The sequence below is a fragment of the Hyposmocoma kahamanoa genome, unplaced genomic scaffold (assembly GCF_003589595.1).
Source record: "Hyposmocoma kahamanoa isolate Upper Pololo Valley unplaced genomic scaffold, ASM358959v1 86, whole genome shotgun sequence".
Classification (NCBI taxonomy): domain Eukaryota; kingdom Metazoa; phylum Arthropoda; class Insecta; order Lepidoptera; family Cosmopterigidae; genus Hyposmocoma; species Hyposmocoma kahamanoa.
Genome location: NW_020654289.1, coordinates 1083136 through 1106884, shown reverse-complemented (window position 1 = coordinate 1106884; position 23749 = coordinate 1083136). Strand labels below are relative to the sequence as shown.

General features: G+C 36.2%; 1 protein-coding gene across 2 annotated transcripts in view; it reads left to right on the top strand.

Annotated features, from left to right (window-relative positions):
• Positions 1–23749, top strand: part of LOC113234755 — a 37878-nt gene that overhangs the window by 1414 nt on the left and 12715 nt on the right. For both annotated transcript variants that reach the window (XM_026470220.1, XM_026470221.1), the window contains exons 2-4: positions 1291–1472; positions 11611–11831; positions 18162–18605. In XM_026470220.1, the coding sequence (XP_026326005.1) occupies positions 1291–1472; positions 11611–11831; positions 18162–18605 (847 nt within the window). The remainder of the gene's footprint in view (positions 1–1290; positions 1473–11610; positions 11832–18161; positions 18606–23749) is intronic.

The following is a 23749-nucleotide window of genomic DNA, read 5'->3' as shown; positions in this document are numbered from 1 at the left end:
ATAATGACGATAACTTCAAAAGCGCATTTATCCAATCTATCTATATGTATAACTTCTGCTACCAGGTGTCCTTTTAGAACAGAAAATAGATAGTCCACTTTGTCCTTGTTGAGTTGTCATAAATCATCTCTGATAAAAAAGCAATTTATTTGGAATGGAGTAAGAGAACTTTAACAAGTGATTCCATTAGAATTTAGTAGTGTTAATGATTTTAGTTAACATTGTGCAAACTACATAATATTTTTTGCACTAGAAGAAAACAAAAAACGCTGATGACATTGCCCTGCAACAAGAGATTGTAAAATGAGTCATCTTGCTAAGCAATGTTTTAATCATCGTATTACAGGTTGACAGCACATTTAGTAATAGCCTGTATTGCAAAAGCATAAGATGCACTTTTCTAAGTAAGGCGTTAAATATTTTTCGTTACAAATTAGTTGCTAATTTAGGCGATTACCTAATTGCTAATTAACTTTCACAAGAAAGCAATAAAGTCGTTGTAATTTGGCTTTATTTTGTATTAACAAAGGTGATTCTGTTTAATGATGACATCATGAAGTGAAATGTTTGATATAAATAAGTTTTGGATAAAATTAATCTGTTTATTATTATTTAATTTGGTGTTATATTTAAATTTAGCAATGCCAATTATGTAAATAAGTTTTAGTTATGGGGTTTATTTTTTGGTTATTTGGACAATTAAAATTCAGAATATCTTTACTTGGTACTTGGTGTAACGGGCTGGTGTCCGCAACTCGACGTCAAGGCGCCTATTTTGCGTGTTAGAATATCTTTATTTCATGGTATACAAAATTAAACATTACTCATCCTTATGTTTATTTTTAAAATTCTTATAAGTATAGGGCCTTTATTTTGATTGTACAGTATGTCCTTCACAAACTATGCTATCTACAAAGGGATACTACTTCCGGGTAACTTATTCTACTGTTATAAATGAAACTTTTCATTTAGGATATTAAAATTTACTATATTTCTATCACAATTTTACTGCTATTAACTATCTGGTATTAAATAAGTATGACTATTTTTATGTACGAATATTATCTAAAAAAACATCCATTTAGATAATGCTGTGTGATTTTAATACGAGAAGTTGATTTTATGATTGTATAATAAATTGATTTAGTCAGACCTTTACACCAATTACACAATACACAAATACCACAGGAATGACCAGAACAATTTTAACTTAAAATCGAAGCTGTAACTGATGTAAGTGATTACTATACATGCGTCCAAATTCGTGTTGAAAGACTATTTCTCTTTTAGGCGGACCCCTGGCCGGCCTCCGATGACCTCCTGGAGAACATCTTCTCCCTGGAGCAGGGTTCCTTGAACTTCCTCGAGGAGTCAATGCCCGACTTCAACCTTTGCGCAGACAATGGCTCACAACCCGAAGGACTTAGCAGCTCCAGTTCCGACAGTGGACTCTCTAGTGACCAGGCTGAATAGTGAGTACCCTTTTGAAGGAAACTTGGCGATTTATGTACTAGGCAGCCTCTTGAATTGCAGATGGCAGCATATCAGGCTACACGTTGTCGGATCTTGTACTGTTACTATTAAGGCGATATTCGAACACAAGTGTGTGGCTTGATATGCCGTTAATTGTACGATGGATAGCGATTTCACACGTTTGAAAATAATAATAATTAATTTATTCACTTCAAATAGGGTTGTGAACCTTGTGAACTTGCAGGTTTTTTCCTTCATCGTTCACGAATGATCGTTACTTAGAAATTAAGTTCAAACTGCTTTCGTGGTCGATCGGTTACCATATTGAACTGTCATGCAGAAGTTCCGGGTTCGATTCCCAGGCTGGGAGAAATATTTATATGGCCTACAATCATTTCTCTAGGGATTTTGTGTGTAATTTGTGGTTGTCTATGTGTGTGTCCATGGCACCTGCGATACAGGGTTTCCTTAGTGCGGGGCTATGAGTGTGTGCATTATTATTATAAAGTCAATCCTATGACGTGCTCCTACACCACTGCTACCACAGGAACTCGAAACATCGATCTCACAATCGAGAAGCAACCGTGCTACCATTTTTACTTTACGCTGTTCTCAGTGGCGTACACCTCAAGCGGAAGTCATTTAATTGTTCTTATGTAATATACATATAATGTAGGTACATATGACACATAGACACTTACTGTCTCGTAATTTCACATACGGTGTTTGCAGTTATAAACAAACTATGTACAGTATCAAGCATCACATAAGCGAAATAAAAATACTATAACCGCATTGTTTTATTGAACTTTCAATACAAACTTTTCGTGATTCATAAATGATAAAATTGTTTGGTACAATCGCGTACACACTCAAAGCCCCGCAGTAGAGAAACCCTGTATCGAGGGTGTCACCGACACACACATAGACAACCACAATTACACCTAAACTGACGAGAGAAATAAATGTAGGCCATACAAATATTTCTCCCGGCCCGGAAATCGAACTTGGGACCTATGCGCGACAGACCAGCGTGGTAACCGTTTGGCCACGGAGGCTTTTGCAACATACAATGAAAAAGAATGCGATGTTATTTGATTTACTATGTTATGAGAGAGAGAAGAGCCCAGCTGGATAACGGCTGCTTTTCAATAGAAAGGCCGACGGTTCGTATCCCTATAACGTCATGTACCAATGACATTAATTTCTAAGTTAAGTACGTTTGTGTTGTTTTATAAATCTCGATAATTGTGAAGGAAATTTGTGATAAAACCTGCATGCCGAAGAAGGTTCACAACTATGTCTGTTATGGACTAAAACCTCTCGTTAGAGGAGATCCGTGCTCAGCAGTGGGACACATATTGAGTTATCACTTTCTTTCACGTTCACGGGTTTCTTACCACGGTATGATATCTTTTCGTGGATACATTGAGTGAGAATAAAGTGAGTGAGGTTTGTCGGAAGAAAGTGAGTGACAATGATAACGCTACGGGTAACCGAAGATGAAGGTAATCGTCGACTGCGAAAGAGGGTAGGCAGTTATGTTTATGTTTAAAGCTGTCGTTTGCTCTGCCGTACTTACCATAAATAACGTAATCTATGTTTCTTTTTTATATAAAAGGTACAACAGCAAAACAGAACTATTCACATCATAATACAAACAATGGTATCAATGTAAATGTGTTCACCAATTATAGGCCTATACAACATTTGCCAAGAACTACGAGTATCTAAATCCTTTCACAATAAAGCGTGAAACAGGTGGAGTGGAGTCATTTGCCTGTCAGGTATAAATAAAAAAAAAAAAAAAAAAAACACAAAGAGCGCGTGTTGGTCGGACGCGGGTTGGGTCGGGACCGCGGCGGGTTTAATCCCGTGTATTTATTTGAGTCATGCAACTTAGGGCCCATATAATATAAAGGACTTATATAAAAACTAAATAAGTAATCTACACAATGCACTTCTATACTATAAATACACGGAATTAGACCCACCGCGGTCCCGACCCGACCCGACTCGCGCCCGACCCGACCCGACTCGCGCCCGACCCGCACCCGCTCTCTGTATTTTTCACGCTTAAGTTCAGGTTTAAACAATTCAAAAGTCATTTAAGCGAAATTGAATTATTAACACACCTGGAATCAGCAAAATGAGATCTACAACCCCTATACACTGAATTTTTTAATTCTCATTTAGTTTCATATTTGTTGCTAAACAAAATCAGCGCATTTGACATTTTTTTTTTAAAAAAAAGGTTAGTTGCCATATCTTGAAAGTCCGAAATACAAATACCTTATTTGTTGTGTTGTTGCTGTGCTGCCCTCAACCCGCGATAGAGCGCATAACCGTTTCGAAATATAGGGAAAGCAAACAGAAATAACACTTTTTTATTTATAATATTAAGTGACGGGACGAACAAAGTGCTTTGGTGGTAAGCTACACGCCTGCCCACAACAGTAGAAATGTCCGATTTTGACTTGAATAAAGAGAATGAAAAATTGAGAGGTACTTGATTAATTGACTGAAGATTTACGTTTTCTAATATCAAAAAGGGTAAATTTACAGGGTTATGGACCCAACAGTACGTCTTCACCGGCGTGAAACCACACAGTTAAGTGCCAAACATCTTAAAAAGTAACTGAAATAGGACTGGATCTTCTCAAATACTTGAGTACCATTCAGTGCCGTATAAATGCTACAGGTAATTGCTAATTCAAAGTATATGAGATGACTTATACTATTGAAGTTAACAAAACGATAGGGCGTTTCAGAGTACAACTAATGCCATCTAGCAGTGGCGTGATGGAACTAATTGCATGGTAAAGTTGTGCTTGTTACAATTGTAGTTTGATTTCTTTGTTTAAGAATATATTTTCTTAAAATACACCCAAGAAATTTTGAATACATTTAAGATTATTTAAATTTGATGTAAGAGGTAAAAATTTCTTGATGTAAGTAATGTCCAATTAATTGATTAGAAATGATATAAAATCTTGAAGTGAACGTATTTGTCTAAAAGTTAGAATAAAGTTAAGAGTAAAATTGTATTAGAAAAAGATAAGCAGTATTTTTGTAATGGCAATATTTTATTATTTTTAATAAATATTTTTCAGAATTAGCAAATACTTTGAGAAATTGCTCTTTCTTATTAGCAGAAATCCTTTTTTTCTGTGCATATGCCTGTAATTTCACTAGCACCTTTACCCTTCAAAACCGGAACGCAGTAATGTTCACATTACTGTTTGGCGGCAGAAATAGGTAAGGTAGCAGTACTTCCCCGAACGAACTCTTTCAGAACGAGCCCCACTGCTACTGTACTGTGATAGGAAACATGTAGGTATATAATGAAAATAATTTAGTAAATAACCATGAAGGCCTTAAAATGTGTATGTATGTTGACGATGACGTTATGACGCAGAAATAAGTGAGTCTTGGTGCAACGCCGCTGTGATATTTAATTTCTTTTTAATGTTTCAAGCGCCTAACTTAACGATGCCGCGTATAGCGAATCGTACGCGATTAGAATGTTAAATTACGGAATTGATACATACCTACAATGGAACCATAAAAAGTTTATGACTGTAATAAAAAAATTTCAAGTCAAATGTAACTCACGAATTAAGGAAATTTACAAGATCTCTTTACTGTTTTCTGGATAATGCTTACATTGAAATGCTTTTTTTTTAAATATATTTATTTATAGGCCTACCGCTTAACTGAGTCGGTTCCTGAGGTAGTTGCGCGGTGCGAAGGGAGTGACAGTTTACGTAACAGCGACATACGCACTGTACAAACGATAATTTCAACAAATTTGTTTGACGATGTTCAACAACAAGTTGATTGAAAAAATAAAAGAATCGGTGACACCTATCAGAACAGAAATTAACAAAGTACCTAGCGATACGTGGACATAGGAAATAACCATGGGACCTGTAAAGGGCCCGTCGGAAACGTCGGTCGGAAAAATAGTTTCATTTCCTATGTGTAACAATCGCGAAAACCTAAGAACTCGATAGATACGTGGATAGTTAAACCAGTTGTCTCAGAGGTTTATGAAATATCCTATATTCTCCCTTGTTGCTTGTAATTAACCAACGATAAAGAAAAAAATGGCTGTCTTTCAATTTGTTATTATAATACCTACAGTAGCGTCTAATAAATGTATTTTTGGCGTAATTTGTAGAACATGGAAAACAATGAAAGGTATTTTTGGGACATTTCTAGTTTTGAGAGATGACAATTCAATAAAAAGTTAAAATACAGTGAATAGCGACATCTCTCGCCAGGGCTGGTAACTGTAAAGATATCTAACTGTTTGATAAAACTTTCATAGATTTCTCAAAGATGGCGCTACGACTAAAAAGTCGTTGATAAAACCAAATACAAAGATACGACGCAAGCACATAGAAACATTCGTGACGTCCGTTGGTTCGTTCCGTGACTTAGTTAGTGCAGCGTCTGGCACGGTAAGCTAGAAGACGTCGGTTCGAATCCGGCCGATTTTTTCTGAGCGTTCGATTCTTGTATTAATAATTAGATTTATTTAATAAAATAAAAATAAAAATCACAATTGCGAGCAAAATAGCAAACTTCTTCCAGTTAGTGGGAACGTCATCTGTCAAAGTAAAAAAAATAGTGCGGGACACGGGGTATCGATTCGAGACGTCAAGTGCTGCGCCATCCGCGTAGTTTAGTCGATCTTCTTATCACTATATGTCAGCTGGTAATCGTAATGACCATAAATAATAAACTTACCTAACAAAATAAAAATTGTTAAACATAAAGCGTGTCATGTTCGGTGCATTAACATAATTCCATAGAGAGAATGGTTGCCAAGGAGTGGTTATAGTAACATCAGACGTCGTCAAATTCGCGGACTGTAGATGGGTGAGACTAGCGCAAGATCGTGATTGACGCTTTAGACTGCGAAAGGACAAATCCTGTAGTGGGTGAAATAGGGCTGTGGATGTTGATGAAGAACACTTAGGAATATTCAATGTCCACGTTTTGGGAAAACAATATTGTCTTTTCAAATACCATTTTTTTTATATCAAATGATGGGACGTATGTCGTGCGCCTCATGTTAAGGGCCTTCCCATAACTGTTGCCATACCACTCAGAGCCTCGAATAGTTAAGATCCGAGAGGCGCTAGCACTGCGCCCATCTCCCTGAGACGTAATAACGTTCACAAGTCCCATGTACCTTCAGTTTAACCATCACACTTACTCTTCAAAACCGGGATGCAGTAATGTAATGTTAGGAAATATACTCTAATATCACGACACGAAGAATAGTAATATCCGTGAACGATAAGCAGTCTTTAAACGCGTGTTTAAAATCGCACCCGTTTACTGATACAGCTCTGATAAGGGGCTTACATTTGTTTGGAAATAACCTTTGTTTCACCAACGCTCTGTGATAATACAGGGTATTTTAACCAAGAAATTTGTTCAGCCTTTGGGACAATGCATGACACGTGTCAGAGGATTGGAAGCATTTGATATCTTTTTTAGAAGAATGAATGGAACCACTTGGACAGAAAGAAAAATCGTGAGGAGATGCTAAGAATAATGCAGAAGAAGAGCTTAGTAAAGATAATAGAGAAGCGTTGGGAAAGATATTTGGGCATCTGATACGATGCAACAGTATCTTAGAAGCAATAGAGAAGGGAAGATCTGAACGAAGTTATTTAGATCAGATAAGTGAAAAAGTAAACATTCGTATCTTATTAGGTAATCAATATTGGGCCTCCACTGACCAGAACTTAGCTCTTAAGTGAGAAGAAACACCATGACTGTATCAGCACAACACTTATTTAATAGTCGCACATCTACTGTCGTCGAACTGAAAATCATTCGGTTTAGCTGGTGGAAAATATATTATAACAAATGCGCTACCCAGATCTTCAACCTCTAATGCCTATGATTGCATGACTCTTCATACTAATCTTGATTTTTAGAATAATGCCGCTCTAAAATTTGGTAGTGCGGTACCTATCCGGGCGTGTTTTGCAAAGACACAAAACTTTGTCACCAGCAAAATAATTGAACAGCCGTCTCTTCATCTTTATAATAAGGATCTGAATCAGTCCCATTTGAGATATACGCTTTCTTTTAAACCACGTCCACAATTTCAATTGTCCGTACAAATAATGGATTCACTCTAACATGACATGTAAACGCTTCTAATAAATATACATATCTTCCCATTCATATTTAAAAATTGTCATTTCATAATCTTAAAACTGACATGAAACAGAGCCTTTACACATAAGGATTATTCTATTGTTTCTGCATACTTGAATGACAAAAATGAAAGGAAGAGCTCCGTTTACATCTTTCAAGTTGTTTTTACATGTGATATTTGAGAGTGATTAGATTAGAAATATGTAAATGATAACCTTCGTCGTTTTGATGATTAAACGACAAAGAGAAGAGAGCCTATATACGCAATTTCATATCGTTATCCTTGTTCTTCAAAATGTATAACAACAGTTCTCTACCAAATAAATAAAAGAATGAATTACTCTAGGGGGTATTTTACCTAAAAAAATTAATAATGGCAACATAGCTTTATCAACTGAAATAAATAAGTCACGGGCGGTTTTATCTCACATTGCATGTGATATACTGCCATGCTATGTTTTGAATTTGAATATCAGTTTACTATATGAGAAATGATATGCACTTCCGCCATCGTGCACCACTTCTAATCAGAACTTCGTACGCACTGCAGTGACAACATGTACGTATCAACAGCTACTATAAATATAGAGATCAACACGTGGACGCCTACATACATCGTATTTTGTTTAATGAAGTCGACACTAACTTTAAATTGAATGCATGCCGCGTAAAATAATATGACTTTCTGTGGGAGGATATTTTATATTACTAGCTATAGTATTTATTATCTTTGCTCAGTAAACTTAAACTGGTTAAAAATTATTCAAGTATATGTCGTCGATGTTTTGTAGAAATGGCGAAAGCGCCATTTCGAAAAAAATGTCAGGGGCTTATTTTAGTTTTTCACGACTGTTTTAGAATATATACGTCTTGTTTTAAATTTAATTTTAAAACATTACCTAAATATTTTAAGACTATTTTTCTTATTGTTAAGCAAAATCGTCATGATTGACAGTGACAGATTTGACAGTGCCAATATCTCCAAAGTTACCAAAATGCAAATGCGTTAGTTATGACAAGATGTTCGACCCGTCAACCGCTCAATTGAGACACAACCATTTTCCCACTGAGTTATCAGCGCTTTTTTGTGAATGTTGCGAACGAATATATTTAAGGGAACAATGACAGCAGAAACTTCTTTTTCATTTTTGTTTTGTTTTTTTTTTCTTATCAAGTGACGAGACGAACGAGTCTTGTGTCTGATGGTAAGCTACACGCCTGTGTATAACAATTACATTGCTACTCAGACCTTTAAATTGCAAAGATCTGTGGGGCACTACCACTGCGCCCGTCACCCTGAGATGTATGTTGACAAGTCTCATATGCCTAATTTCACTAGCACCCATACACTTCAAAACCGGAACACAATAATGCTGACATTACTGCTTGGCGGCAGAAATAGGTCACGAAATACAAATTTCCCGCATTTCTATGGTAAAACTAGTCCATATTTATGTATATATACACATCAAAAGTGTCTAGGAATCAAGCACGGTTTTGCCAATTACTGAAAATCAGGTTTTTTTAATTAATTTTTTTAACACAGATTTTTTGTCAAAAAACTCCACTAGTTTTGTTATTAAATGTTGAAGATTAGAAGCTTTTGAGATGTGGTGCTGGAGTAGGATGAAGGGCATAAGTTGGATAGAAAAGAAAACCAATGATGGAGTATCGAGAATGGTAAACGAGAAAAGAATGGTCTTGAATACTATAGAGTATAGACACATGATTGGACATTTGATATGACAACTTCTTTAAGACCATTTTGGAGGGAAAGATCGAGGGGAAGGCGTCGACCTAGGAGCAGTTACATAGACCAAATAAAGGAAAAGGCCGGTGTCGTGTCGTGAGCTGGCTTATAAGAGAGATTACTGGAAGATGCTCCATCGACAAGACTATAAGTCTTAAGTTTGACGATGATGAGTTTTGTTATGATTGTTTGTTGATTTGTTATGAAGATCGAACACATAGAAATTTTGTTTTTGCTACGGTGCAAGAATTTTTTCTGTGTGTTCGATCTTTGTATTATTATTATTAATAATAATAATAATAACGCACACACTCGACATAGCCCCGCACTAGGGAAACCCTGTGTCGCGGGTGCCATGGACACACATAGACAACCACAAATTACACCCAAACTCACGAGACAAATAAATGTAGGCCATAGAAATATTTCTCCCGGCCCGGGAATCGAACCTGGGACCTCTGCGTGGTAGTCCGGCATGGTAACCGTTCGGCCACGGAGGCAGTTAATATAATGATACAATAATTAAGTTTAATGGAGTAATCAAATATTTAAAAAAAAACTATCTTGATGCCTAAACACTTTCGATGCGTGTACATAACTACGGGCTAGTTTTGACTTAGAAATGCGGGAAATATCGTGATTTACTTTTTTTTATCCTGTTTTGGTACTATATTTACTGCTTAAAAGTTGTCCAGGATTTACTGTAGCGTATAACGCTGCCCTTTTCATCACCTTGCCTTGATAACTTGTAAGGTAAGAGTGTACTCGTCATGCGCTTGCGACTTTTTAAAGGTCAACGCGGTGAAGGCACTTCCATCCGTCCATTTAAAGACATATAGCAAATTATAAATATAGGTCGCGTATTTAAATAATGTATTTTTTCCACATTTGAACATTTCGTGTCCTAGAGTAGGAAATACAGCTTAATGTCGCGTTAGTTCTTCGCAAGTGACGCGAGTCTGAACTAAATCAATAAACATTAAATACAAAAATTTTCTTAAAAGCATCACTCAGTAATAATAACGAATACCCACACACTCATAGCCCCGCACTAGGGAAACCCTGTGTCACGGGTGCCATGGACACACATAGACACTCACAAATTACACCCAAACTCACGAGAGAAATAAATGTAAGCCATACAAAAATTTCTCCCGGCCCGGTGATCGATACCGGGACCTTTGAGTGGAAGACCAACATGTTAATCGTTCGGCCACGGAGGCATTTTAGGGTCAATAAGAAACTCGCACTGAAAAAAAAGTTAATGCAACATTCATTATGTTTTTAACGTGATAAAATGTCACTTGTTTTCATCCGAGCCATTTAAGCATAATAATGGCAACAAGTACAATTTTATTATTGCAGCAACAATTGTTAGTAAAGAATTTAATCATGTTGTGATTGACTCTATCAAGGATCTTGTTATTGATTACAGTCCATTTGCAGTATGTCCTCGTTATATTTTTATTTGCATTTCGATATCTATGCCTGATAAATGACCAATTCTTCACGAAGGTTGCGCGGTAATATCATAAGTGTTAAAACATCATCGTCAACTTATTATAAGTCCCGCTGACGAGCTATGGTCTCTTCTTACTAGAGAGTTAATGCCGCAACGCCCCGGCCCGTTGCGTGTTGGTGATTTCGTAAACTACACGTTTTGTACAGTCTGTTTATAACTTCGTACAAGTTAAATTATAAAATTCTGATTTTTGCATTTTACGCCGAGTCAATTGAGCATTTAACCTACACTCAGGAAAAATGTTTGTTTGCTGACAAACGACAGAGGTCTTTAGTATCCATTACAGTTAAGTTTATATTGTCATTTAGTACTCTGTGACAATAAATTTTTTTTTTGTTATGGGACCCAAACTTATCTGCCGGCTATCAGTCATCAAAGTTTTTTTTTTTTTCAAGTGTAGATCCTGTCCACTATTTTAAAGTCCTTACGTATTACGTAATACGTAATTGTTGATTTAATGAGTTGCGAAGTTCCATAGTCCCATGATAGATTAAATTGCCATAAAAAAAAGTTTTAAGTCAATGTATTTTTAAAATATTTCAAAATGGCGTACAGAGGCTTAAGCTTCGTAGTTCGGAAGTAATTCAAATTTAAAAATAGAATTGTTTATTCTAAAACCAACAACCGCCAACGTTTTACATGACGACGACATTGTGTAAACTCAAATTCCTCTTTGTAGTGACTTCGAGCAGCAACTCTCGCCATTCCTCATCCAAAATTCCTGCGACGACGAACAAAACCAAGTGCTGGAACCCACCAGCCCGGCCCAAGATGTCGTCATACAAGACTCCAATGAGGGCTCAAATAGCTGCAACGAAGTGGTCGAGGACACTTTTGATATGCTGGACTTCGAGCAGAACGTTGTGCCCGGATTCATTAACGACAATACATTCCAAACTGGTAAGTTCATAACGTCAGTATCATAAAATTTTTACTAAAGCTTTTTCTTTGAAGTTCTTCACATTTGTAATGCCAAGAAGTTTCACAGGTTACTTTTAAACCACTTTTAACAATACTGCCTTAATGTAATCTACATTTTTAGGGAAATTGAGTTATTAACGTGACTAGTATCAGCGACACGAGATTTACAACCCCCTAAAACCTGATTTTTTTTTTAAAACAAAGCGGCTTACAAATATTTTTTTAAATACGGAAGAATAGTGCATTGTGTATTAAGGAATAAGAAATTACTAACGTGCTATGTTTTTCATCATGATGTAAGACGTAACCATATGGTTCACAACACAACAATAATGGATTTTTCCAATGGCGGGTATTTTTGTTTTATTTAAATTTTCCATAGATAATACAACCCAAACTAAAATGTTGGTAAAATGCCATGTTAGAATCTAAAAAAAAATTTAAGAAAAAAATTATAAGAAATTCTTAATAATATTTAAATAGTATGTGTCTGAATTGCAATTACATTTCTGTTTAGATAACATTTCAAGCGAATGTTTTCATTTTGAACATAAGTAACCTCCTTGCTTGCACTTGAACCTGACTTATGTAAGGAAGTCTGTCGTGTATCATGTCGATCATGGCTGTAATTAAAAGAAAAAAGGCCGGAAAGTATTATAGACAAGTTAGCCATCATGGAATCATACTATTTACGAGCAAGTGTGATGAAAAAATATTTTTTTTACGACTATTTACGTTGCCATCCATTACATACACGTCACTGTTGGAGTGAATTCACTAAGGAATATTATTAACGCTCATTTTAAAAACATAATTAAGTTACGTCTGACGAAAATAAACATCGAAAACATGGAGTCGATCAACTCATATAGTTAAGAAATGATTCGGCGGTTTTTTAATATGTTTATACTAATATTAAATATATGTATATGTTAATGTTAATATGTTTATCGTAAATATTTCGTAATATTTTTAAACTTTGTATTTTTGCGGCTAAATTGCGTGTTTTTTATTTAGGTATGATCGATTACATTTACAAAAATTGTAGTGGAAATTAACATACAGTGACGCCACGCTTTTTCGTCATTATCCGTGGAGCCCTTTTAATTTTAATGTTATATTAAATAGGCAGCAAACAAACATACAACCTGCCTGATAGAAAGCGGTCACCATAGCCTATGAACGCCTGGAACGCTAGCGGCGTTACGACCGCGTTGCTAGCCAGACTCCTGCGGGAAAACCCCGACAGGAAGTTTATTCCATAACCTAATTGTACGTGGGAGAAAGCTTCTCTGAAACCGTAGAGTACGAGATTTCAGAGTGTGTGGATGGACTCCCTGCCGGTGGCGAGGGATGCGGTGATATAATGTTGCTGTTGACATCATGTCAAACAGTTCTTCAGTCAGTTTTTTTTTGTAACACGGAGCGATGGGACGAACAAGTCGTGCGCGAACGACACTTAGAGTTTTAAATCGTAAAGACCTGACACTGCCCCTGCATCCGTCACCCTCAGAGAAAATACCAAGTCCCACGTGCCTATAATTTCATCAGCACCCTTACCCTTCAAAACCGGAACGCAGTAACGTGAGCGTTACTGCTTGGCGGCAGAAATAGGTAAGGTTACTAAGTAAGGTACTTTCCTTGGGCGAATTTATTCACAAGGACCTCTACTTCGACTTACTTTTTCATCATCTGCTACTACTAATAGTAAATCATATGAGTTGATTTCAGTTCTTACCATGATATAATCTTGATTTGTATGTCATAGGTCAGTCGATGTATTTTAACATAAATTCTCCATTTCACTGATCGTGTCCCATCATTGCTTACTTTGACATATTGTGTCAAATAGTTACTAACCAAATTGCAAACGAGGCTTTAATAAACATTCTTTCTTCGTTTGTTCTGTTTTATATTGTTTTCAAGATCAGTTCTAATTATAATCATGACGTCTATTTGTAAGAATAATAATGTGTACACACAAGAGGAAATACATCTTTATCATACACGGAGACGCAAATATGATATTAATTTATGATACTTATCGTCTTGCGTAAAAACTAAATGGAAATACCTTTTTAACAAAATGTCCTTAAATATAACCCCTTACCTAGAATGAATTCAGGACTTTTTTCCCGTCAACGTATTTACAACTTGGAGTGTTAATTCGTAGCTCGTATAAATTTCTTTCTGTCAATAAGTTAATAAAAAAGGTAATGGAAGTAGTTAGCCTATATAGTCCCACTGCTGGGCAGAAGCTTCCTCGTACAATCATTTCTTTCTTCCTCATTGCTTTCCCACGCGTGCCCAATAGCTTCACTTATGGCAAATTTCAAATTAATTAAATTTCGCCTATCGATTGCAAAAATGTTTATGCCCGGATTAGAACCCACAACCCTCTGCTTGAGAGGCGGTAGACCATGCTGCCACGGTTATCATTGATATAGTAAAAAAGGCAACACAAAGACAATTAGTGGATAATGTTTGTCTTTCAAAGCGACTTAAGACCTTATTTCTTTCGTCAGAAAGTCTTAGTTCCAGTTCCAAGTTTCTACCATTCAGTAAAGTCGTATAACGAGATTTCGGTTGAATTAATTTTAATTAACTTGATTAATGTCTTAATCTAGGCAATTTCCTGTACTATCGGTTCAAGAGGCAGGAAATTAACCCCAGGGACACTATCCTGAACAACCATCCAGACCACAGCTAATTTGGAATAGTTAGTGTTATAAATTGTTCCTTCTGGGAATCGAAACCGGAACGTTTATAGTATGTCTATAAATAACTTTTTTCTTTGCAATCTTACTGCGTATTAAATAAAGAGTACGGTAATGATAAGTAAGAATTAATAATTTATTATTATGATATTTTTATCTTGGTTACCTTGTAAAATTATAATCAGAAATACGAATGTACAAATAAACAGTATATTTTTACGTAACATGCTGTCGTTAGGTGTAAAGAAATCTCACATTACAAACGGCATAATAAAGGACTTACCACACTTAACAACATGAGTCGTGTTAAGGCGAAATGTGTGAGATGGGCGCGGAGAAGTTTATTGCACGATAATGAAACATTTGCCTTTAAGAAATAAAATATATTTTAGGAATGACATAAAATAAGCTCCCTGACATACTTATTCCCGAATACCCGAGATAAATTTTAATTGGAATACCTCTAATAACAATGGAATGACACAATTTTTTCCGTAGACGAACATAAAAAATGAAAATGTTGTGTTTTTCTTCGAGCGTAGTTTAGTCAATCGTGTTCCGGGCCATCTTCTGGTTCAAACGTTAGTTTATTTGAAAAAACAAATATACGCGATTCGGAAAAATAGTTTCATTTCCTGTGTAACAATCGGGAACACCTAAGAACTCGATAATAAATATAATATTTTTGCTAATAAAAAGTTCCCATATTCAGTAGAACAGCGAACAAGCGGTTTAAATAAAATTGAGTCTGGGTCCTTTCGAACTCCTACGCTAACGATAATGTTAACAAAATGCTTTCTTTTGTATTATTCTATCACGACCTATATATCTTATTTATGTGTATATTTTAAATTATGCAGTAAAATCCAAGAGGCCTTGAAAACAATGGTATTTAAGTAATTCATATAGAAGCTACACTTGAATAAACAGTGTACGAAATTGAACCAAAATCTATGTACGCTTGGCATAGTTCCCACATTATGTTAATCTTTATGTAATTGTTTGCACTGACTACAATTGAATTGTATTATAGTTATTGAGTGGGGTATTCTAAACGCAAATATGAGGTCGACCTTAAGAAATAACCCATCAAATATTAGAATATCAACGAGGCGTGTAAATATGGAAATATTGTTTGGAAAGGAGGAAATAACAGTACTATGTTCGTTAACTGCCGTATCTGAATCATTTTTGTCATACTGCGTAAGACGAATTTACTCAGCTTTCAAAAGCGTACATTCACCAATCGTCTGCTATCTGCCTTTTTTATATTTGATTATAACTCGTAAGTTCTAATTCGAAATTACGTTGACCCGATAAATTTGCCTTAAGATGCACAAAATCTGCAACGTACTTTTCTGGACACATCTAATTATTGCCGATCTGTGTAGACTACGCTCGCGCAAACGCACGATACTCTTGCTCAGCACGCTGTTGCTCGAGTCAAAACTACCCACCTCTTAAAAATGTTACATTTGTATTACGTAGATTTTATGTGTTTAGCGCTTGTCGTACGACGTACTATGTTTATAGCTTATATAATGTTACCATTTTTAAGTTTATCATTTAAGTTATTCCATTGAGAAAATAAAGTTTTAAACCGCATAATTCATAGGAGATGGACGAAATTTGCTTATTGCGTTTGCAGACGTTTTACCAGTGATCGGAATTGAGGGATTTACTCTATCTAAAGTATGAACGTTTTCTTAGTATGTCTTTAATGTGTATAAAATGTCTTTTCCACTCTTTATTTTCTAAAGAGTCCAAAAATATAGGTGGTTTCATGTTTATTTTTTAAATGGCTAAAGTATTTAAATACTTAAGTACCTACAGAAGCACTACTTTTTTAGACAATAGTTTGCGGCAAATACTTAAGAGGAAATAATTGTCGCCAAATTACTCATATTTCAATAAATAATATGAATATTCTCTTCCTGCCTCTGCCTCTCTGAATTGCCTCCGTGGCCGAACGGTTACCATGCCGGACTGCCACGGAGAGGTCCCAGGTTCGATTCCCGGGCCAGGAGAAATATTTGTATAGCCTACATTTATTTCTCTCCTGAGTTTGGGTGTAATTTGTGGTTGTCTATGTGTGTGTTTATGGCACCCGCGACACAGGGTTTTCCTAGTGCGGGGCTACGTTGGGTGTGTGCGTTATAAAAATATTTGAGGGAATTTTATTATTAATATTATATATAATATTAATAATAATCCACGTTATTCTTTAGTTTAGCTAAATTAACTCCCTCCATTCCGGTCACGGGTCTATACGTACATTACAAAAATTCCCGCGCCCGGAACACTTCCGCGGCCGCCTCTTTGTGGCTAGAGCATAGCCGGTCTAGAAAAATGTTCACATAATATAAGAGCTATTTTCCAATAAGCGACAAGCCGCAAGCGACCGACATATGACTTATTTTATGAGGGATTTTCCACTAAACGGCTAGCCACGCACAATTTATTGAAATAAGTCATATACATAATTATATCATATCCACAGCGGCCGCGACTCGGAAGTAAAACTAGCCACTACAGCTGCTGTTGGTCGCGGCTAGTCGCTTACTGGAAAATGGCACTAATAAATACGAATCGCAAGCGGCCAGCCGCCCGCGACTCTTATTTATTGAAATAAGTCGTTATACCATACCCATTGACGCGCCCTCGACTCTGAAATAAATCGAACAGCATTTATGCTCTGGCCACATAGAGGCGGTCGCGAAAGCGAAAATGAAAAGCGCGGCCGACACGCGTTTCGATGTAGCAGGGTTCATATGACCTCGTACATTACTAATAAAATTCCCGCGTCCGGAACGCTTCCGCGGCCTCCTCTGTGTGACCAGAGCATTAGAGCGAAAAAGACGATGTACATTTCGTATCGGCTGCCCGAGCGGAAGCGAAGCGCTCAATGTCTTCGCACTCATTGCATGGACATAAAGCTTTTTCAGATCGGCTCAAGCCGATTTCGCGTTAGCAAGTATGGTGTCTCCCTAAGTATGTGCATAGTTCGAAGTTGATTTTATGCGATTAAGATTACGTAACCAGTCGCTTAATTTGTTTTTAATTGGAACATTCTGATAATTGTAGGAGAAAATAAAATAATTCTGATTTATACAGAAAACACTTGCGAATTAGATTCTTATACGTTTTTTTTAAATAGAGTAATCAACTTACTTGTTAAATCCACTTAATTCGTCATTTTCAGGTGTATATTCTCTACCATATTTCGGTGGAAAATTTTATTATTTACGCATTCTAGAAGTATCTTAATGACTGAGATTCCTACATTGATTGGGAAAAGAGCTGATGATCTTTAAACAGCTGAACAGATGATCATCAAACATAACTAAGAACCATCCAGATTAAATTAACCTTCAAATAAAAACTACTTTAGATTAGACCATTTGTTAGGAAGTTACGATGCCACGATTATGACAGACACACATATACGCATCGGGGGCTTAAACTATTCAAAATGTATATAAAATTTGTTTTTGTCCTATCATAATTTATAGTTATGTCCGTTGATGATAAAGGATGCGATGACCTGCAAATGCCTCCGTATACATATGTCTAATTGTACCTCTTATTTTAGGTAAATCCGGTAGAAAACGCCGACTCTCCCAAACTCCGCTAGTCGTGGTCCAGCCGAAAGTGCAACGATCCACTTTGAAACTCCCCGTCCAGACCGTACAGAAACCCCAACTGGTTGTAAAGGCTCAACCTCAGAAGCCTTTGAAAGTGGCTAATATTCAAGTGATCAACCATCAACCTAGGGTGTACTGTAAGCCTGTGGAGACAGTCGCACCCCAGAGAAAGGTCATTCGCGTTGCACCTATGGCCGGGAACCCTAGATCGATTCTGTTACCAGTCACTATTAAGGATATGAAAGATTTGAAGTCTATTAAGATAATAAATGCTGCGGATTTAAAAAATGCGTCAAATATAAAGTTGGCGGCAGCCAATCTGTTATCGCAGAGCAAATTGCAGGATCTCAAGGTGGAAAGGAGCGATTGTGACTACGATAACAATCAGTGCGGTGAGTTTTAACCCTTGTTTCACGTTACTATGGTCTGAAGTCTGTCTTTTTTGTACACGGGGTAAAATGACAGTCCATTGCGCAAAAGTGTTGCCCGCTTGCGAGCAGCTAGTGATTGCAGTCGATGAATATTCTATCGAATACTGAATATTGGTCACGCTTATGGATTGTTATTAGATATGACGAATGCTTATGATAAAGTGCAATATAATATTCTACTAAGAAAACTGTATAGTATAGGTATTAGGGAAGAAGCATACAAGTGGTTGCAATCTTATTTACAAAACCGAGTTCAGTATGTTGACATAGAATTTTTTGACTATAATACATGTACAATACGTAACGTTAGATCTGACCAGCATTACGTGAAAAGTCAATACCGCAGGGCAGCGTGATTGGATGTTTACTTTTTCTAATCTACATCAATGACTTACCTAAATCTATTTCTGAACACTGTGTCATGTTTGCCGACGATGTTTCACTTTTGACATCATGTGGTACCGGCGACAACGTAAATGCGAAAATTCACCGGTCACTGAGGTCATAAAATAGCCGAACTTGTTTCATTTCAATCATCCTCGACCACACGCACAAGTTCATTTGAATTGTCAATTTTTGTAAGTTCAAACATACATACTGTACTGTATTTAAATCTATGTGTATGAAAAACTTTTCCATTTTCATTCAATATAGATAATCAAATCCGGCTATTCTTGTTAAAATGTATATGAATAAAAATTTATCACAAAGCATCGAAGTGCTAGAAAGTAGGTCGACTGTCAAAATAAGAATAAAGAAGGCAACAACGCAATTACTAATCATTAGAACGCCGTAACATTCACAATTCAGTCGTTTTTGGCAAACTTTTATCGTCTTTCACAATCTATCGATAAAACTATCGACAAAAACTACATGCCTATTTAAAATTTTGTTTAAACTGGCAACCGTATAAATGTCATTTTACTCCGTCTTCAAAAAAGACAGACTACGATAATATTATTAAAAAATTAATAATTTATATCGAGTTCTTAGGTTAATAATTTATAATTAATTTAAAAAGGTAATTCTATATCACTGTTAAAGTCTTGTGGTTGGTAAGTTTAAATTTCCTACTGAATTCCACGTGATACCAAATCCACTTAATTGGTCTGTCGATTCGATACACGAACAAGTAATTTATTTACGGTTTTGGTTCTTGATTACTCTGATTTCATCGTACATTTTTCTTTACACAAAGCATTAATTTCAATTCGTATATTACACTACAATGCGGGTTGGGGACTTAACACGTTTTTGGAGGTTTTATTTATTATTAATAATTTTGGCTTGGATACAAGTCCTTTGAGCCATGTATTCGTTTAATTATGTTTCTGTAAATATGGCCGCCACAAAGAGGATAGGCAATTTGAGGCGGCGTGATTGGATTGACTCGGGATTCCTTAGAACGGGCCGATACGGGTATTTTAGTTCGTATAATTCGTAGATATTCATATAAGAGAGAGAGATATATAAAGATTCGTATAATTTCGCGTTTTAATCTTCGATTAAGGCACAATAGTACTATCCTGCTCTAACTGCCTCCGTGGCCGAACGGTTACCATGCCGGACTGCCATGCAGAGGTCCTGGGTTCGATTCCCAGGCCGAGAGAAATATGTGTATGGCCTACATTTATTTCTCTCGTGAGTTTGGGTGTAATTTGTGGTTGTCTATGTGTGTGTCCATGGCACCCGCGACACAGGGTTTCCCTAGTGCGGGGCTATGTTGAGTGTGTGCGTTATTATTATTATTAATCCTATTCCACTTTAAACTAGATTTCACAAAATAATTGAAAGTCAAAATAAAAACGACACTTTTCCCTGCAAAATGCCCAGAGCGAATTGTTTTTGAAGGTTCGAAATTCAGGTTTCGTAATGATGCTTTCTTTCACCGTTAATTGAAAGTATTGGTACCTGTACTAATAGGTACATGTTGCTCAATTGAAAAGCAACTGTTCTCCCTCTGCTGTAGCAATGTATTTCATATAATTTTTCCCAGAATATTACCACGACATTTATACCTATATTTTGTTCTGATAACCATCTATTTGGTTCTGAGTAGATCAGTATGAATAATAATTACACTCATAGCCCCGCACTAGAGAAACCCTGTATCGTGCCGTGCCGTGGACACACACATAGACAACCACAAATTATAGCCAAAATCACGAGAGGAATAAATGTAGGCTGTTCAAATATTTCTCCCGGCCCGGGAATGGAACCCGGGCCGGGGCCCCTGCGTGGCAGTCCAGCATGATAAACATTTATCAAAATTTAAATATTTTTTTAATATTATTTAATTTCAAATTAAAAAAAACGGTTATAAAATAGATTAAAATTAATTTAAATAAATCATTTAATAATAAGTTTAAATTATAAAGAAATGATAGTACAATTTTGTCATTCATAAATTTGTTTAATAGCAATCTCTCACAACGGTGAAAAAAAAACATGATGAGACCTGAACGTGGAAAAAGCTTCACAGCCTTTGGATAACGCGTGAAGTGACTAAACCCACATTGGGCCAGCGTGAAACCATCTCCTTAGAAGAGGCTCGTGCCCATAAGTGGGACGTAATAAGATATAATAAGAATGTTAACATTAATAATGGGTATAATTGGCGAGCGTCAGTTCAGCCACTGTCGTTGATTGAAACTATTGAAAGCAATTGGGAGAATCTAGACAAATGTCCGCGCCACGATTCGAATTGATTTATGCGGTCATTGGTCTTTACAGCTATTGTTTACTTGATACCTTGCATCGAAACTATCGACCATCTATTGACTGACACATAAAAAGAATATTTTTATTAAAGTCCTTCTACTCTACTTCTGACTTCTCACTTTCGTTCTTAACTAAAGTACACGATTCTTTTATGGGGAACTGTATACGTTTTTGCAATCATTTTTCGGAGCTCTTAGATCTTAATATATTTAAGATTATCATTTCCTAAGTTGAAAACTTACATCAAAAGTATTTTAATAGAAAAGGCATATTACAAAATTGAAAACTACGTGTTATATTTTAGTAGCAGTAGTTCCGTTGTGAAAAAGTTCGTCCAAGGCCACCTTACCTATTTCTGCAAACAATAACGTCAGCGTTACTGTGTTCGGATGCTGGTCTCAGGGCGACAGGCGCAGTGGCAGTGCCCCTCAGATCTTTGCGATTTAAAGTTCTGAGGAACACTGCAACTGTTATGAACAGGCGTGTAACTTACCATCAGGTGCACAGTCGTGCGCGTGTTCGTTGGACGTGTTCGTCCCGTCATTAGATATTATAAAAAAAAACATGTATGGAAAGACGACATGAGTCTAAATTCCACACAAATATTATGATTTAAATTGTATTCCATAGCCTTTAAGTTTATTTGAAAAGAGCAATCCCTAGAGTTTCTTGCTCGTTCTTATCAGGGAAGTCAGCCGCGAACGAGCAGTAGCTTAAAAAAATGACGTTTTGAAGTGTAAAAATTTTACTTGCGGAATAAATGGTTATTTGGACTTCCTGATCCTAACTTGCATTGGTAAACCCTGTGGAGATACATGACCAGCAGAGGTTTGCTTAAATTTCTTTAACTACATGAACATGAAATACCTGAAGTATACCTTTATCGTTGAAGAAATCGATGAAATGAAAATACTATAGTGCACGTGTTCGGGAATTGAACTCAGGTCTCCTGCATTAAAGGCAGCCGTTTCTCTAATCAGCCTATTAATGTAGGAAAATTCTCAGCTAAACCGGACTCGCCGAAACGAGATTAAGTTTAAAATTACATAACTAAATACCAGTTGATGCCGAAGGCGGCTAAACCAGTTGATAATGCCTCCTCAAACTCACGCAGCTTCTATAGACGGATTTTAAATTATGAACAGCAAACTGACAGCTATTAATGTCATTAAAAAAAATAATGTTGCCATTTCTATTGTACAGTGATGTGTTTTTGATTCAGATCTCAATGAACTCACAGCAACAGAATCAATAAAAAAGAAACGTTAAAAATGTTTCACTATTAATCTGAACAATAATTGATTTCCATTTAGTCTCTACATGCTATTGTTTTTCTGTTATCAAATTCTTTTTTTTTTATTAATATTTTCAAATTAATAATAATAACGTGTCAGACAATTACACAATTACCTGGTCTCAAAGTTGAATCCCTGTATCATGAGTACCAGATTTCCAAAATTGATCCTGCCGGAAATTGAATCCGGGACTTCTTCATCTAACACCCACAGTGCAATCCGTTTGGCCACTATCACCGCACCGTTAGCGAGAGATATTGCTATTAAACATTCATAAATTCGAAGCGTCGCTTTCTCTATCACTGGCCCACAGCAGCTCTTAAAGTTCGTTTTTTTTTACATAAACAATATTATTATTATTAAATGTACTATTATTGTTCTTAATACAACATTATTTTCGAGAAAGTAGATCTATACACATCTTATCACTAACAGTATATATAAAACCTTGCTAAATACAATAAGTACATTGTCAAAGCCTTTCAAACGAGAAAAGTCAACATTTTGGGAGCGAAGGCCTCTTCCTCGTAGGTCACTCACACCACGCACACGGTCACGTGTATGGTATTAAAATAATAAGAATTTTGCACTTTGTTCCGAAAGAATGTTTGCTTAGTTGTATGAACTACGCTTATAAACATATACGACGCATTTGCATAATTTGCAAAATAAGTTGATTATGCGAAATACACACATATCCAAACTAATATTGTAAATTCACGCCTAAACAACTGAACCAAATTTGATGAGTTTTAGTATAGAGATATGTGGGACTTAGGATATAGGCTACGTTTTGTCGGAAAAATAAATCTTAAACGGGTTGATATAGGGGATGAAAGACAGAAACAATAATTTATGCCTTTTGTAAGAAATAAACAAAAACTTTTTTTTTCCATTCATTTATAAGGCACAAATAACGTACATTACCATTGACTTACAAATAAATGGACGACGGGTCTAATACAAAAACCACGAAACAAATGTCCCAAGTCAACCTATTTAAACGTAGTGACATGTAAAGGAATATGAAAAAGCTAAAACGTTGAGTTTAAATTGTAATGATATCGCAGTACTGTCTAATTTTGCTTG